This window comes from Diabrotica virgifera, chromosome 7, assembly GCF_917563875.1.
Source record: "Diabrotica virgifera virgifera chromosome 7, PGI_DIABVI_V3a".
Classification (NCBI taxonomy): Eukaryota; Metazoa; Arthropoda; class Insecta; order Coleoptera; family Chrysomelidae; genus Diabrotica; species Diabrotica virgifera.
Window position 1 is genome coordinate 8,480,251 of NC_065449.1, and position 16,634 is coordinate 8,496,884.

At 31.8% G+C, this 16,634-nt stretch overlaps 1 protein-coding gene across 1 annotated transcript; it reads right to left on the bottom strand.

Moving 5' to 3' along the window:
- Positions 1-650: 650 nt before the first annotated feature.
- Positions 651-12,074, bottom strand: LOC114339888 (uncharacterized). The gene is made up of 2 exons (XM_028290571.2): positions 11,906-12,074; positions 651-1,028 (listed from the first exon to the last, which is right to left on the bottom strand). Exons 1-2 carry the CDS (start codon positions 11,957-11,959, stop codon positions 690-692), a joined length of 393 nt encoding a protein of 130 aa, XP_028146372.1. The 5' UTR covers positions 11,960-12,074; the 3' UTR covers positions 651-689.
- Positions 12,075-16,634: the final 4,560 nt, after the last annotated feature.

The window sequence follows — 16,634 nt, forward strand, 5'->3', positions numbered from 1 at the left end:
TTACAGCTGCAATCTTGGAACGCGTTTTGGCTACCTGTTGATCGCTACTGTATCACCTTAAGTAATAATATTGAGCGCCATGCACGTGGTAGGCGTCCGTAAATGTGAGTGCAAGTAAGATGAACAATTGGACTGCCGGAGTGGCATCTCTCTCGCACTCAGCATTTACGGGCGGCTACCACGTACATGGCGCTCAATATTATTACTTAAAAATAACAGCTTAGTAATAAAATAATGACAAAAATTTCTTCGGGAACTTGTAGGGAGGCATTAAACTTTGATTTAGTCACTTTCCAACTTTCATAATAATAACTTGTAACCGAGTTATTAAGCCTTTTTTCGTTTTTTTCAATTTTAAATTGCTTATAACTCGAAAACGATCAACTTTAGAGAAACATTTTAAGAGACCTTTTTTATCCAGAATGGTCCAAAAAACCTACAAAAAAATTGTCCGGGAGGAAAAATTGATTCTTGCAATTTGATTTAAAAAAAATTGTTAAAAAAAAATTGGCCCACTTTTCACGTGGGCGACTTCTTGAACCTTATTATTCGATGTCTCACGAATGTAATTATGCAAAAAAATCTCATGGGAATATTTTTCCCAACGAACCCGCCGTTTTCGTCTTGTCTAATAGAAAAAAAATTAAGCATTGCAGTGAAAAAATGAATGTTATATATTACAATATTATTTACGATCTATATACATTTACAGCATCTCCAATACAGAGCCTCACAGCGATAGAAGTCTCAATAGCATTCTGCTTGGTTTTTAGACAATTCTCAATAATAAATTCAGCTCTCTCACCATATTCCCGACGTATAAACTTTGAAGCTATATCCATATTTATAGTGTTATTGTCATCGATTATATTGAGACTTTTATAGAAGCAGTGAATGAATATTTTTGTACTCGAATCGTGTTGTCCATTTTTAAGGTTGGTTAAGAATTGGGGGTATGGCAAATTAGTTTCTGTACTGCATTTTGCTAGTATCTCCTTAACAGTAGCATCTGTCTGTGTCAAAGAAGGCTAAAAGAGACAAAAAATTTGTTATATTTTTCATAATGATAATGATGAAAATAATATCGGTAATTTATGCCTGGTTGCACCAACAGATCTTAAGCTCCAGCTTAGCTAAGCTCTACTTATAGATAGGGCCTCTTTGAGTATCACTTACGTTGCATCATAATTTTAGATTCTTACCTTATTATCAATTATATGTATTATTATATTAGGGTATTCTTATTGTTATATATTATTATAATTATATTATATTTATTCTTATGATATTCTCGACTTAAGCTTAAGATCTGTTGGTGCAACCGGGCATTATATATCTAGGGCAGTCAATGAGGGTATTTGGCTCCGAATTCCATCCTACTACATCGATTTACTTGATATTTTCATAGTAAGCAGGGAATAGCTCAAGACACAAAGTCTACCCTATGCCGATGTGCTCTTTTATCTTGGGGGTGGTTCCCACCCCTTCTCGAGGGTGAAAAATATTTTGGTTAAAATAGCTACGGAAAAGGCTAGAGAACCTAATTTTAAGCAAAAACTGATCTGTGATTATTTTTTGAAAACTCAATACTTTTTGAGTTATTCATGGTTGAAAATTGGCCATTTTCATTGAAAAATGATACCTTTTGGACGGATTTTTGCGAATACCTTAAAAACTATGCATCTAACAAAAAAACTATATAAAATATTTCTGTAGGTTATAAAAAAACAAAGATATTCGTTCCTTCATAAATCAAATACAAAGAGGGATATGGTAGGTAAGAAGAGTTTGTTTTTTGCTGCATGATCAAATCGGTGTATTCAACTTGAAATAACAGAGAAACTGTCGATTTTAGGTGTATAATGATACTACTAACTTTTGTAGTGCTTGAAAAGACCTTTAAAATGAGAAATAAGCGAGATATTCTGCAAAAACGTTAATGACTAATGTATTTTAAGAAGAAATGAGAAGTATATTTAATCCCTCATCCATCAGAATTTAAATACATCGTTTTCCTTTCTACAATACTTTTTATTATAGTGTTATTTCTATATTCAAAAAGTTGGGCTGGATTAAAATGAATGGTGTTTGAAAAAAAATAAGATCAAATTATAGAGCGCATTTTTTAATTTTCTTAAAAATCTTTTTTCATCCATGTAACTCGAAAAAGATAAGAGATACGAAAAAGATACCACACAGAAATGTAGGGCTTTTTCAGTTAAAAATATCCTTTTTATTTCTCATTAGCGTATCTCTTATCATTTTCAAGGTACATGGAGAAAAAGGAAGATTTTTAAGAAAATTTAAAAATGCGCTCTATAATTTGATCTTTTTTTTTTTCAAAAACCATTCATTTTAAACCCGTCCAACTTTTTGAACATAGAAATAACACTATAATAAAAGGTATTGTAGAAGGAAAAGCATGCATTTACATTTTGGTGGATGGGGGTTAAAATTACTTCTCATTTCTTCTTAAAATACATTAGTTATCAATTTTGTTTGCAGCATATCTCGCTTAGTTTTAATGTAATGGACCTTTAATATCGCTCATTTTAAAGGTCTTTTTAAGCACTACAAAAGGTATTAGTAGCATTATACACCTAAAATCGACTGTTTCTCTGTTATTTCAAGTTGAATACACCAATTTGAGAATGTACCAAAAAAACAAACTATTTTCACCTACCATATCTCTTTTTGTATTAGAACTAGAAGATTTATGAAGGCAAGTGTCTCTTTGTTTTTTTATAACCTACAAAATGTTCTTAGTTAGATGCATAGTTTTTAAGGTATTCGCAAAAAACCGTTCGAAACGGTATTATGTTTCAATGAAAATGGCCAATTCTCAACCACGAATATCTCAAAAAGTATTGAGTTTTCAAAAAAATTATAGAACAGTTTTTGCTTAGAATTAGGTTCTCTAAGGGCCCGTAGTCATACAACTCCAAAGAAAAAAAAATAGGTTCTCTAACGAATTCCGTGGTAATTTTAACCAAAAAATTTTCCACCCATAAGAAGGGGTGGGAACCACCCCCAAGATAAAAGCACATATCGGCATAGGGTAGACTTTGAATTAGGAGATAAGTAGAGGCTATTAACAAAATTTCATTAAAATCCGTGCAGTAGGATAGAATTCGGAGGTAATATCCTATTCTTGCTCCCATTGACTGGCGTAATCGTGGGTTTGGTATACAGAGACAATTCAAAAGATGCATCAATGAATAATTAGAGATTTAACTGATTAGAGAAAATCATAAATTTTAAGCCAGTATATCGTTGAAATAGTACTCTCAGAATCAAGGAAAATGACATAACTATAAGCTAATATCAGTGCACCTGAGATAAAAAGTAAGACATTGAAGATGAAGTATATGATATCTTAGAGCAAACCATAGAACTTATTCTAGAACAGGATATATTGATGATACTTGGGGCTACCTTAATTTGGAGATAAAAGTAAGGCTCGTACGATGATATATCTTCTCAATATTATACTACGGAGTTGAATCCTGGACACTCACGGAAGCGATGGAAAAGAAAACTTAAAGCCTTCGAGATGTGGCTGTACAGACGAATCCTAAGGATGTCATGGACGGACAAGATAAATAAAGAGACCGTATTACTAGTACATACATTCTATCAAGGTTTTTGCTGTAAATTTTAAAGAACCGCTTAGATTGACATGAAATTTGGGATAGCTAGCATGTCATTGAAAAAAAGTGATATGGTGGCAATGTGTGCTTTTGCCCTGGGAGTGAGTTTCACCCCATCTGGGGGTGAAAAAATATATGTTCAAGTTAAGTCCCGAAATGAATAAACTGACTAATTTTAAGCAACTTTTGTTCTATAGAGTTTTTTCACCAAATCAATACTTTTCGAGTTATTTGAAAGTGAATATGTTCATTTTTCAACCAAATAACCACGTTTTTATACAGTTTTTCGCAAATAACTCAAAACGTAAGCATTTTGTCAAAAAAAATATTCTTAGCAAAACTATAGCCTATAAAAATGTTGGAAAAAAATCTGTGTATATATTAGGTCTCTATACCTAGCAAAAGCAGAGTTATAGCTAATGAAAAATATGTTCATATTCGAAAAATTCCAAATAGAATAATTCAATGTGAAATATCCAAATAATGAAGCATTCTTGGGGAAAACACATTACAACTTTTTTAAAGTGTTTAAAAAAAGCTTTTTTCTGTTTTTATAAAAAAAAATTTCTAGCATCAAATGTAAGCAAGTTACGCTCAAAATAAAGTTGGTCCCTTTTGTTTTGTCAAAAAAAAATCAGGAAGATCACCCCCAATTAAAAATTTAATGAAACTAATCGTTACTGCTTCACAAGTTACTTTACTTATGTTGTGTTTATATGATCTGTATCCCTATTCCACGAACATACGCCTGTTTTGGATTACTTCGACAACGAATATTTTACTGTGCAAAATAAGAAGAATGAAAGTAAATTGCAAATTACATTGTTGTTTATTGGAATAATTATTAGCGCCATTTACTTTCGTACTTCTCATGTTGCACAGTAAAATATTCGTTGTCGAAGTAATCCAAAACAGGCGTATGTTCGTGGAATGGCCCATAAGTTTCATTGATTCAAAGTGCTTATTTTTGAAAAAATCTGGATTTAAAGCAAAATTTTTAAAAAATTTAATTTTGAAAAAATGCTTTTTTCCAAAATAACTTAATTCTTAGAGATACCAAAAGTCTTAAACAACAAAAAAAGACTGCTTTACTTTTCTGAATATTTTGTATTTTTTTGTTTTTCTGTAAAACAAAAATTGGTCAAGTTCGTTGTTTCAAAATTTGCATACACTTGTGATAAGTGACTGGTTCAAGCCCTTTTAACTACCGCTCTTTCAAAAATAAGGACTTTGAGCCGATAAAACTTACATATCATATGATCAGTACATACGCGAGTAAAAAACTTGTGAAGTAGTAACAATTAAGTTCATTTGAAATGCTAATTAGGGGGTGATTTGCCCGATTTCTTACCAAAAAAGGGACCAACTTTATTTTGAGCGTAACTTGTTTACTTTTGATGCTAAAAATTTTTTTTTAAAACAAAAATAAGCATTTTTGAAACACTTTAAAAAAGATAAAATGAGTTTTCCCCAAAAAAGTGCTTCGTTTTTTGGTTATGGCACGTTAAAATGTTCGATTTGAAATTTAACGAATATGAACCTATTTTTCATTAGATATAACTCTGCTTCTACTAAGTATAATGACCTAATATATACACCATGTTTTTCACTTTTTTACGTACTATATTTTTGATAAGAATTTTTTTCGACCTAATACTTACTTTTTGAGTTATATGCGAAAAACCGTCTGAAAACGTGGTTATTTTGTAAGAAAAATTAACATATTCACTCGCAAATAACTCGAAAAGTATTAACTTAAAAAACTTTATAGAACAAAAGTTGCTTAGAATTAGTCATTTTATCCATTTTCAGACTTATTTCGAACATATATTTTTCACCCACAAAAAGGGGTGAAACTCACCCCTAGGGCAAAAGCACACATCGGCACAATATCACTTTTTTTCTTTGACTTGTTAGCTATGTGTATGCCAAATTTCATGTCAATCCAAGCGGTGTTTTAAAATTTAGAGGTTTTGCAATATTTTACCTTTAAAGAACGGACTATACGAAGAATGGGAAAGAAAGAAAGGTGATGTATACCATTTAAAGGGAGAAAGTTGGAATATCTCGAACATATAATGAGAAATGGGACTAAATACAGATTACTGAAGGTAAACCTTCAAGGCAAAGTATTTGGAAAGCGAGGAATTTGGGAAGAAGGATATCATGGTTAAAGAACCTGAGGAAATGGTTCTCTACAACAACAACTAATCTATTTAAATCATCAGTTAATAAAATAATTATAGCCGGAATAATCGCCAATATTCGAAACGAATAGGCACGAAAAGAAGAAGACTTGGAGCTGCAATGTAAAAATTAATAGAGAAAATACGCTCAACTTAGATAGAGGGGTCCAGAGTTTAGAGTTTAGACGGACAACTAAACTACATTGGATAACGTGTAAAAATTAAGTAATCAAGAAAAACATTAAATATAGCTAACCTCTTATACTTGTCTTTGTAGACTTTGAAAAGGCCTTCGACTTAGTAAATTAACAAAAATTTTTAGATTCCTTAACCAAATACTATGGGCTGTTAAAAATAGGAAACAACTATGGGAAGCAATGATAAGAATGCATGTTAAAGAGAAATGGGTGATTATGGTACAAAGACTGTATAAAGAAACAGAGGGGCAAATAAAACTAGGCAATGAAATAACAAAAATAATCACCGCAACAAAAGTCCTCAAAATGGACATACCAGTACAGAAAATATATTACATTAGCTACTTTTCGCTGATGACCAAGTCATTTTTGCTCAAGACAGGGAGAACATGGAATATATGTATGATAAGAAAATTAAAGGAAGAATGTGAGCTATGGATACTCAAGATGAATATGTATAAGACCGAATATAGTCCAGGAACCGAAGCTTTTCACCTCGCAATTTTTACAGAATGGATCGATTTGCTTGAAAATTTTAGAATAAGTAGTGGATAGACCAAGGATCAAACTCTATATGATGCCGAAAGGCGCTTTTACCATGGGGGTGGTTGCCACCCCATCTCGGGGGTGGAAATTTTTTATTATATTTTGACTACAAAATTTGATAACAACATTCATTCTAAGCAAAAAATGTTTTATAGATTTTTCTGATAAAATTAATACTTTTCGATTTATTCGCTATCGAAAGTGTTAGTTTTATATCGAAAAAATCAATGATTTTCGATATATACTCATTTACCATTCACTCAATTTTTGCCGTAGAAAAAATTTTTTGAAACCAAATTCTTAGGAATTAAATAACCTACAGTTTCATATTAAAACATTTTTTCGTATATCTGATGCTAATCTTTCTATTCTGAAGAAAATTGCATTTTTTACCAAATAGGCCAATAAATAACCGTTTTGCAATGTAATTTTCAGGGGCAACTCCGAATTGCATGAAAATTTGGATTTAGGTTCTACTTACCCTCCACTTCAAAGTTGAATTTGTCCCATTGGTTGCTTTTACTTGGGGGGTGACAGTCACCCCTTCTCAGGGGGTGAAAAACGCGTGTTTAAAATAAGCCCGGAAATGGATAAATTGACCGATTATAAGCAACTTTAGTTCTATAAAGTTTTTTACGTAAGTCAACACTTTTCACGTTATTCGCAATTAAAAATGTTGATTTTTCGACAAAAAAACTACGTTTTTTTACGAGCGTGCAAAAATGTCTACTTTCGAGAACGCATTTTAGTTTAGAAAGTTTCACTTTTCCGCACGCGTGTTACTTTTCCGCACGCGGTTTTTACTTTTCCGCACGCGTGTTAATTTAGATATGTTAATATGGCCTTAAAGTAATTATAATACATGCAATAAACTAATATTTAGATATTATTTACTAATTTATTTCAAATATATCTTATTGTGTTCCTGTTTTAATGAAATTAACGCGACGATTCGATGAAATAAAATTATTTTGACATAATATTCGAAAGTCAAATCGGTAAACAATAACAGTCGTTTTAAATCATCGTCATGGAAACCAAGATCGTCGTCATGCTAACTAATTATATTGAAAGTTTGGTTTTGACAACCTTGTCAAAGAATTAATTTGTGTATGTATTTTCATATTAATTAAATTAATTGATTAAGATTTGGTAATTTTTTAAAGACTCTTAGAAAAAATATTGTTCCTAACTCTTGCAGAAAGTCTCTTTTCCGCACTCGACTGCTTGCCGAACTCCCGCTTCGCGTCGTTCGGCAAACTGCAGTCGCGTGCGGAAAAGAATGACTTTCTGCACTTGTTAGGAAAATAACTATTTCAGACCGTTTTTCGCAAATAACTCAAAAAGTAAATATTTTATCGAAAAAAATATTCTAAGCAAAAGTGTAGCTCATAAAAAAACAAAAAAAAAATGGTGTATCAGTAAAGTATATAAATTGAGAAAAAGCAAAGTTGTAGCTCATGAAAAATACGTTCTTATTCGTCTAATTCCAAATCGAATAAGTCAACGCGAAATCAACGAAATCAACAATCAATGTTTTGTTTGTAGTTTTTTATTATTTTTTGTTTTTTATTGTATTTTTTTATTTTGTATAAGCTTTGTCCACAAATTGGTAAAATTTTATGACAATAAAGCATAACTTACTTACTTACTTACGAAAAATTAAGCACTTTTCGGGAAAAGATTATTAATATTTTTAAAGTACCTAAAAAAAGATTTATATTTGTTTTTTACAAAAGTTTCTAGCACCAAAAATAAACGAGTTACACTGAAAAAAAAAGTTGGCCCCTTTTTTTGGTAAAAAAAATTGTGAAAACCTCCCTCTATTTAGCACCCTAAATAAAATTAATCGTTACCGCTTTACCATTTATTTTAACTGTATGTATATTGTTTATATAATCTGTAAGTTTGATTGGCTTGAAGTGCTTATTTTTGAAAAAAATTGGTTTTAGAGTAAAACAAAATTTTCTAAAAATTTTTGAAAAATTTCCTTTTTTCAAAATAACTTAAAAAGTTTTAGTGATAAGAAAAATATTAAAGAGTAAAAAAATATAGGTTTTGTTATTATAAATATGCTAGTTTCATTTTGTTTTTCCGCAAAACAAAAATTGGTTAAGATATGGCTGTTCAAAATTTGGATACACTCGTGATTAGTGACCCGTTCAAGCTTTTTTAACTATAACCCTTTCAAAAATAAGCACTTTAAACCGGTGAGACTGACAGATCATATAAAAAATAAATAAGTAAGTAAATTGTTTGTAAAGCGGTAGCGATTAATTTCATTTGAGGAGCTAAACACGGGGAGATTTGCATGATTTTTTTACAAAAAAAAAGAGGGCCAACTTTATTTTGAGCGTAACTTGCTTATTTTTAATGCTAGAAACTTTTATGAACAATTCTAATAAATCTTTTTATAAACACTTTAAAAAAGTCTAAATAGGTTTTTCCCGAAAAGTGCTTAATTTTTCGGTGATTTCACCTTGAAATATTCGATTTGGAATTAGACGCACAAGAACGTATTTTTCATGAGCTACAACTTTACTTTTACTCGATTGATAGACTTTACTGATACACATTTTTTTTTCAGTTTGTTATAAGCTACACTTTTGCTAAGGATATTTTTTTCGATCAAGTATTTACTTTTTGAGTTATTTGCGAAAAACCGTCCGAAAACGTAGTTTTTTTGTCGAAAAATAAACATTTTCAATCGAAAATAGCTCAAAAAGTATTGACTTACATAAAAAACTCTATAGAACAAAAGTTGCTTAAAATCAGTCAGTTTATCCATTTCCGGTCTGATCTTGAATATATGTTTTTTCACCCCCGAGAAGGGGTGACTGTCACCCCCCAAGTAAAAGCAATCAACGGCACAATTTCAACTTTGAAGTGGAGGGTAAGTAGAACCTATATCCAAATTTTCATGCAATTCGGAGTTGCCCCTGAAAATTACACGGTATCGCCGTATTTCCTGTTCATTTACTGGGCTAAAACTACAAAAAGTCGTTATTCGCTTTTAACTCCAATTTTTTTAAAAACTAATCATTATAAGCCAGTCAAACTTCTAGAATATATTAATACATACATAAAGAAGCAGGAATAAGGCCAATGACTAAAAACACCGCTAACTTACATTATTATGCTTCCAATTGGATTTCTCCTTTTTTTTTTCAAAAAATATATTGATTTTTTAATCGTAACCTTTTTAATTTTTATCTTAGAAAGTTTGGTGAAAAATAATTTTGTAGGTTTTTACAAGGTCTATAAGGCTATTAATATTAAATCCTTTTAAAATCCTCAGTCGTAAAAAGTGGTGACTTTGAAAGGGTTGGTGGTGGTTTTTGTATGTTATTACCAGTTTTAATTGTCAATAGCTCACTCAATTTTTACCATAGAAAAAATTTTTGCAAAACAATTTCTTGGGAATTAAATAAGCTACAATGTCATAATTAAACATTTTTTCATATCTCTGATGCTAATCTTTCCTTTCTGTAGAAAAGGAAATTTTTTACCAAACTCTAAAAATTCGTTATTCGCTTTTGACTTCATTTTTTTTAACTAATTATTCTAAGCTGGCTAAACTTCTAGAACCTATATATAATAATACATAAATAAATAAGACCAAATAAGGTCAATGGCTAATTTTAATTAGTATGGTGATTAGGGGTTTGTTTCCGATCACTTTTTCGCTGAAAAAATAGGGACTGACATTCTTTTCATTATAAACCACTTAATTTTTGAGCTAGAGACTTTTTTTATTTCTGGAGATAGATATTTTTAAATACTTCAAATTAGTTTCATTTTATCCTCGAAAAATGAATAGTTTTCCCGTCTTTTGACTTTGATACTACAATATTTAGCATTTGACGAAGAAGAGCTAACATATAATAAAGTATAGCTCGATTACTATTGGTCTTAAAGAAAATTTAAAAAAAACAGTTTTGTTTATTTTTCACAAGGAACATTTTTGGTAAGCAAAATTGTTTTGATAAAACGAAAACTTTTTGAGATATTTGCAGAAAACTGATTAAAAACATTGATTTTTTCGATATAAAACTAAAACTTTCTATAGCGAATAAATCGAAAACTATTAATTTTATCAAAAAAATGTATAGAACGTTTTTTGCTTAGAATGAATGTCTTTATCAACTTTTGTGGTCAAAATATAATAAAAAATTTCCACCCCTAACATGGGGTGGCAACCACCCCCATGGTAAAAGCGCCTTTCGGCATCATATAGATTTTGATCTTTGGACTATCCCCTACTAATTATCAAATTTTCAAGCAAATCTATCTATTCTGTAAAAATTGCGACGTTTTGTCCTATTTTAAGCTTCATTACTTGGACTAATACGTGTTAGATCCGAGGTTAAAGATTTGGACTTAGTTTAGAAGAAGAGACTATAAGAGTTGCAAGGACATAAAAAATTGTACATAGCATACTAAATGCTATTATAGATGGAGACCTCAGAGAAAGTAACTGGAAGAATAGAGAGCTATGGAGGACGAAAACGGCGAGCTTATAAGAGCTAAAGAAGAAGAAGAGCTATTCGGTATGGCCATGTTCAAAGTATGGATGAAACACGAGTTTCAAAAGCAAATGCCGGTTGGGTTGGTACCAGTTGTAAGAAGAAAAAGATAAAAAAGAAAACACAAGCATGATTAGGAGTAGAACTAACAAGAATTAACAATGTTTTGTAACAAACGATAGAATCGTTTAGTTTTTTCGTATTTTTTTGGTCTTTTAAAAAACGATTTTATTGCAAATATATAATTTTCCATATAGCCCAAGTTGTGAGACCGTTCCCGCATGAAAAAGATTCCGATTCTGTTTCTTTGCGGATTCTTGTTCAAACACGTCCCCTTTAAACAAATCTGAAGGGTGCCGAGAGAAATTTTTGAGCAGAAATTGATTAAACCATTTTTTTAATGAATTTCAAAACTCACCCTTTTCTGCTCCGGGTAACATTTATTTAGTTTTTTGGCTCATTTTAAACAAAAACGGTCTCTTGATATTTTGTCGCAAAAAATCTAAACGTTTTCTCTTTTCGAAAAAATCACTTTTTTCTCCGAAGAAGAAAAAAAGTGACTTTTGGAATTTATTTAAAAAATTGTTTATACAATGTCTGTCCAAATATTTCACCCGGCACCTTCGGAGTGGTTTAAAGAGGATATTTTTGAACAGGAATCCGCAAGATACCAAATCAGAAACATTTTTCTTACGGAGCGGCCTACAATCTGGACTATTAATTTAATTCATAATTGTAACAACCAATAAAAACTATTCACAAACTAAAACAAATAAAATCCAAATAGTCTTTGTACTTACTCCAGCATTAACTAAATATGCCGATAAAACTAGTGCCACAACAAATTTAAGCATTTTGGAAGATTCAAACTGTTAAAAGTCACAATAGGTAGGTATCTTTTATACTGACTGAGACAACACAAGTATCGTTGCCTATAAACCTGTTTTTTAATTGTGTTTACAAATCCACTTCATTAAGTTTACTTATAATATTTGGTAATTAATTTATAACCTCTGTCCATCCAGATTTTTTATACTATGTTATTCACTTGGTACAAGGTGGACAATTATAAACCAATAATATTAGTGTGTAAGCAAATTAAGAGGTTTCTTATACCTAGACAATAAAGGTATAGTTCAATGACATATAGGTAATGATCCTCCAATAGGATGCTTGTTCAATTGAAACCTATCTTTGGTTCAGAAAAAATTATTGTTTCTTCTTCTGTTGTACTTCAGTACTTCTTCGTCCAACTGAAAACAGTTACCTTTTTTAACTTCCTTTTCCAGAGGCCCAAAGATGTAAAAATCGCAAAGCTATAAATCTAGACCATAGGGTGGATGCTTTAATATCCCCCATTTCTTTCGTTGTAGATTTTCTTTCACTACTTTGGTCACATAAGGAAGTTTTGGTCTTATTGCTTGATGTAGCTTGTTCAAAGATTTTTTGTACAGGTTTGTCTTGACATGTGCTTTAAGTTCTGTAATCTCTATGATCAAGGGTCCTTCATGGTCAAATAAAAAATATTAACATGATCTTACCTGCAGCAAGTCGAAATTTAGACTTCTTACTTTGGTGGCGGAGAATTTATGTGCTTCCATTGCATCGATGACAGCTTACAAGATGGTTTAAGATGATGACACCAAGATTCGTCGCCAGCAATAATTTACGAAAGGAAGTCAGTACCGTTTTACCTGTATTTGATGGAAGATGAAGATGAACACCCATTGCACAAAAACTTTGCTATAACCCATTTTGTTTATGGTACTTTGTACAGATTCTATTACTCACACCAACGTTCTCCGAATTTGCTCGGATCGAAACTCAACGATTTTTTCTAATCAAGCCTTCTACAAATGCCCCATTCCTGTCTATTGATGTAGTACTCTCACCTGGTCGCTACATTGAACAAAATGGAAAACCTAGCATTAAGTATCGTCTGTTATGCGGATGAATGAATCATTGCAGAAAAATAAGATGACCTTCAGCTCCTACTTTACATAATCAATGTAACAGCACACAATTAGGGACAGTCAAGGGATTTGGTACCAAAATGAAAGAGTATATGTTAAGAGCTATCAGAAATATTCAACGTCAAAATGTTAATCACCTAATACGAGGAATTGCTGATCTACAAGTTCCTGGGAACAATGGGAGAGGAAAACCAAAGAGGACATAAGGAGACGCTTAGGCAGGAAATGCCGGTAAAGGGGATTGATATTGGTATGACTTGGAAAACATACGGAGAAATGTAATTAGATAATCCGACCATGCTAGTAATAAAAGCAAAAAGAATGATGAATGATGATGCTCTCGCTATATAGCTCCATGTAATTTAGTTGACAGAAAATTAACACCATTCTGTGTCTTTAAACTATCTTCCAGAAACAAATTATTGTGAATCATTTTATAGCACCAATCGTAGAAAGAGTGACGCACTACAGCTACCTTGGCACCATAATAAATGAATGGACCAACAATCAAGACATAAGCGGGCGCATCGGAAAAACTGGATCCACCTTGAATCGGATGGGGGACTTCTTCAAGACCCATAACCTCTCTCTTGGTATAAAAGTAAGAATGCTGCTATGCTTTTTTATGGTATTGAATCGTGGACCTTGAACGAAGTATAATTAGAATACCATGACCAAGTAACAAATTAGGAGGACCTTGGAAGAATGAAGAAGAACTGAGAAATACTGACCACCATCAAATCTTAAAAATTATATACTTTCAGACACATTATGCGAAATTAATCCAGATATGCCCTCCTAAAAGCCATCTGACAAGGGAAAATATTGGGAAAGTGAGGTCCTGGAAGAAGAAGAACATCCTGGTTAAAGAATCTCAGAACCTGGTTCAACACAACATTTTTACAGCTTTTCAGCGCTGCTGCAGATAAGATAAAAATTGCCATGATGATCGTCAACATTCCTCACAGGTAGGAACGTCATGAAGAAAATTTTATAGAGTTGTTCTGAAGCTATTTTCTTGTGCATTTTTGTAGTTAACTATTTTTAATGAGATGATATAACTCGGATTAGTAAAAACTGGCAACAATCCAATCAGCACAAATCCGTGAAGTGTGGAAACAATTGGGGGAGACCTATGTCCAGCAGTGGACGTGAATTGGTTGGATGATGATGATGAATGGGAAATAAGCCACAATTTTACTAAAAAAATGAGTTTATTAACATTTCGACGTCCAAATCCTATTTGGACGTCGAAACGTTAATAAAATCATTTTTTTAGTAAAAGTGTGGCTTATTTCCTATTAAAAATACATATTCTATTTGGACATTATTATAAAAAATCCTAATTGAACGTCGAAACCTTAATAAAATAATTTTTTTAGTAAAATTGTGGCTTATTTCCCATTAAAAAAGTTAATTTTATCTTCTTCTTTGAGTGCCTCTCCTATCTGAGATTGGATATCATTAGGGCGATTCTAATTTTATTTACTGCTGTTTTGAACAATTCGTTAGTGGTACAGCCAAACCACTCTCTCAAATTTCTCATCCAGGACATTCTTCTACGGCCTGGATTTCTTCGTTCTTGGATTTTTCCTTGCATTATATTTTGTAGGAATGTGTACTTTTGTCCCCTCATCAGGTGGCCTAAGTATTCAAGTTTTCTCTTTTTTATATTCAGTAGAACTTCTGGCTCGTTATTTATTCTGCGTATTACTTCTTCATTTGTAATTTTATCCACCCAACTTATTCTTAGTATACGGCGGTAGCACCACATCTCAAAGCTTTCAAGATTTTTAATATTCCTCTGTTTAAGAGTCCATGACTCAACACCGTAGAGCGAAGTACTGAATACATAGCATTTTAACATTCTAGTTCGTAGATGAATACTAATATCACGATTACAAAATAATTTTTTCATTTTTATAAAAGTAGACCTGGCAATTTCAATACGTCTTTTTATCTCGTGATTTTGGTCACCTGTTTCATTGATAAGGCTTCCCAAGTATTTGTATTCGTTTACTTTTTCAAGTTGGGTACCGTTTATTGTGATACTAGTGTCATTTATTGGATTCTTACTGAAGGTCATATATTTGGTTTTTTTGACGTTCATCCTTATGCCGTAGTTATTACATATCTCATTCATACTTTCAACTAGATGTTGTAGATCTTGCGCTGTTCTTGCCATTATCACAGTATCGTCAGCATATCGAATGTTATTGATAACTTCTCCATTGACTATTTTCCCTTCGTTTGCATATGAGAGAGCTTCTTGGCATATTTGTTCGCTGTAGATATTAAACAAGAGCGGTGACAATATACAACCCTGTCGTACCCCTCTACGTATTTCTATTTCGTCCGATGTTTGGTCTTCTATTTTTATATTAGCTCGCTGATTCCAGTACAGATTTAATATTATTTGTATGTCTCTGGTGTCAATGTTCTTACTCTCCAGGATTTCTTTGAGTTTACTGTGGCGTACTTTGTCAAAGGCCTTTTCAAAGTCTATAAAGCAGGCGTGTACCTCTTGGTTAAGATCTAGGCATCTCTGTGTTAGAACGTTCAAGGCAAAGAGAGCATCCCTTGTACCTAATCCTTTTCTGAATCCCATCTGTGTATCGTTAATATCGATGTCTAGTTTTTGATAGATTCGGTTGTGGATAACTCTAAGAAATATTTTAAGCAGGTGACTCATCAAGGAGATTGTTCGATGATCTGAACATTGCATTGCCTTAGTTTTCTTCGGTATGACGACAAACGTAGACAGCAACCATTCTTGCGGTATTATACCAGTACTGTATCTTGTATTGAATATATGCAATATTATGGTTACGGATTTATCATTCAAAAGCTTCAGCAGTTCTGTAAGGATTTCATCAGGTCCGTTTGCTTTTCCATTTTTAGCGTTTCCTATTGCGTATTCTACTTCTTCTTTTAATATGTCTGGCCCAGTTGCATTGATTATCTGAGTTTCTATCGTCTTCAAATAATTCATTCAGGTATTCTGTCCATCTTTTTATTTTATTATCTAGATCTACAATAAGATTTCCATCTTTGTCTTTAAGTTTACCTATTTGGCATTTCTTTATGCTTCCTGTTATCTCTTTTACTTTTTTGTGCATATTGAACGCATCGTGCTTTTTCTCATAGGTTTCCATTTCTTCACACTGTTCTTTAATCCACGCCTCTTTGGCTTCTTTTATTAATTAATTAAAGTTAATTAAATTAAATTAATTAAATTAATTAAACTAAATTAAAGTTAATTTTATAGAGGGCGAATATTACCGATAAAATGATTACCTAAAATTGAAAAGTATCCTATCCTGTAAAAAGTTTAAAATCTATTTTTGTTGTTAATCATACCAGATCACTTAACTACATATTCAATTTTTTATATACTAAAAAGACAATTTAAGGTCAATACTGGTTATGTTACCTAATTAATTAATTTAAATTGATGAAGTTGATAACAAGTAACGTATTTTTCAGTCAGGTTTTTTATGAATGTCTTTGGCTTATTTAAATGTGTTGATGTAGGTACAGTAGAATCTTTTATAGA

Bases quoted from the DNA above. Each gene is read 5' to 3' on its own strand.
- LOC114339888 (XM_028290571.2), bottom strand. From the start codon at position 11,959: ATGCTTAAATTTGTTGTGGCACTAGTTTTATCGGCATATTTAGTTAAT. The intron at 1,029-11,905 runs GTAAGTACAAAG...TGTCTCTTTTAG, and splicing joins CATATTTAGTTAATGCTGGA to CCTTCTTTGACACAGACAGA.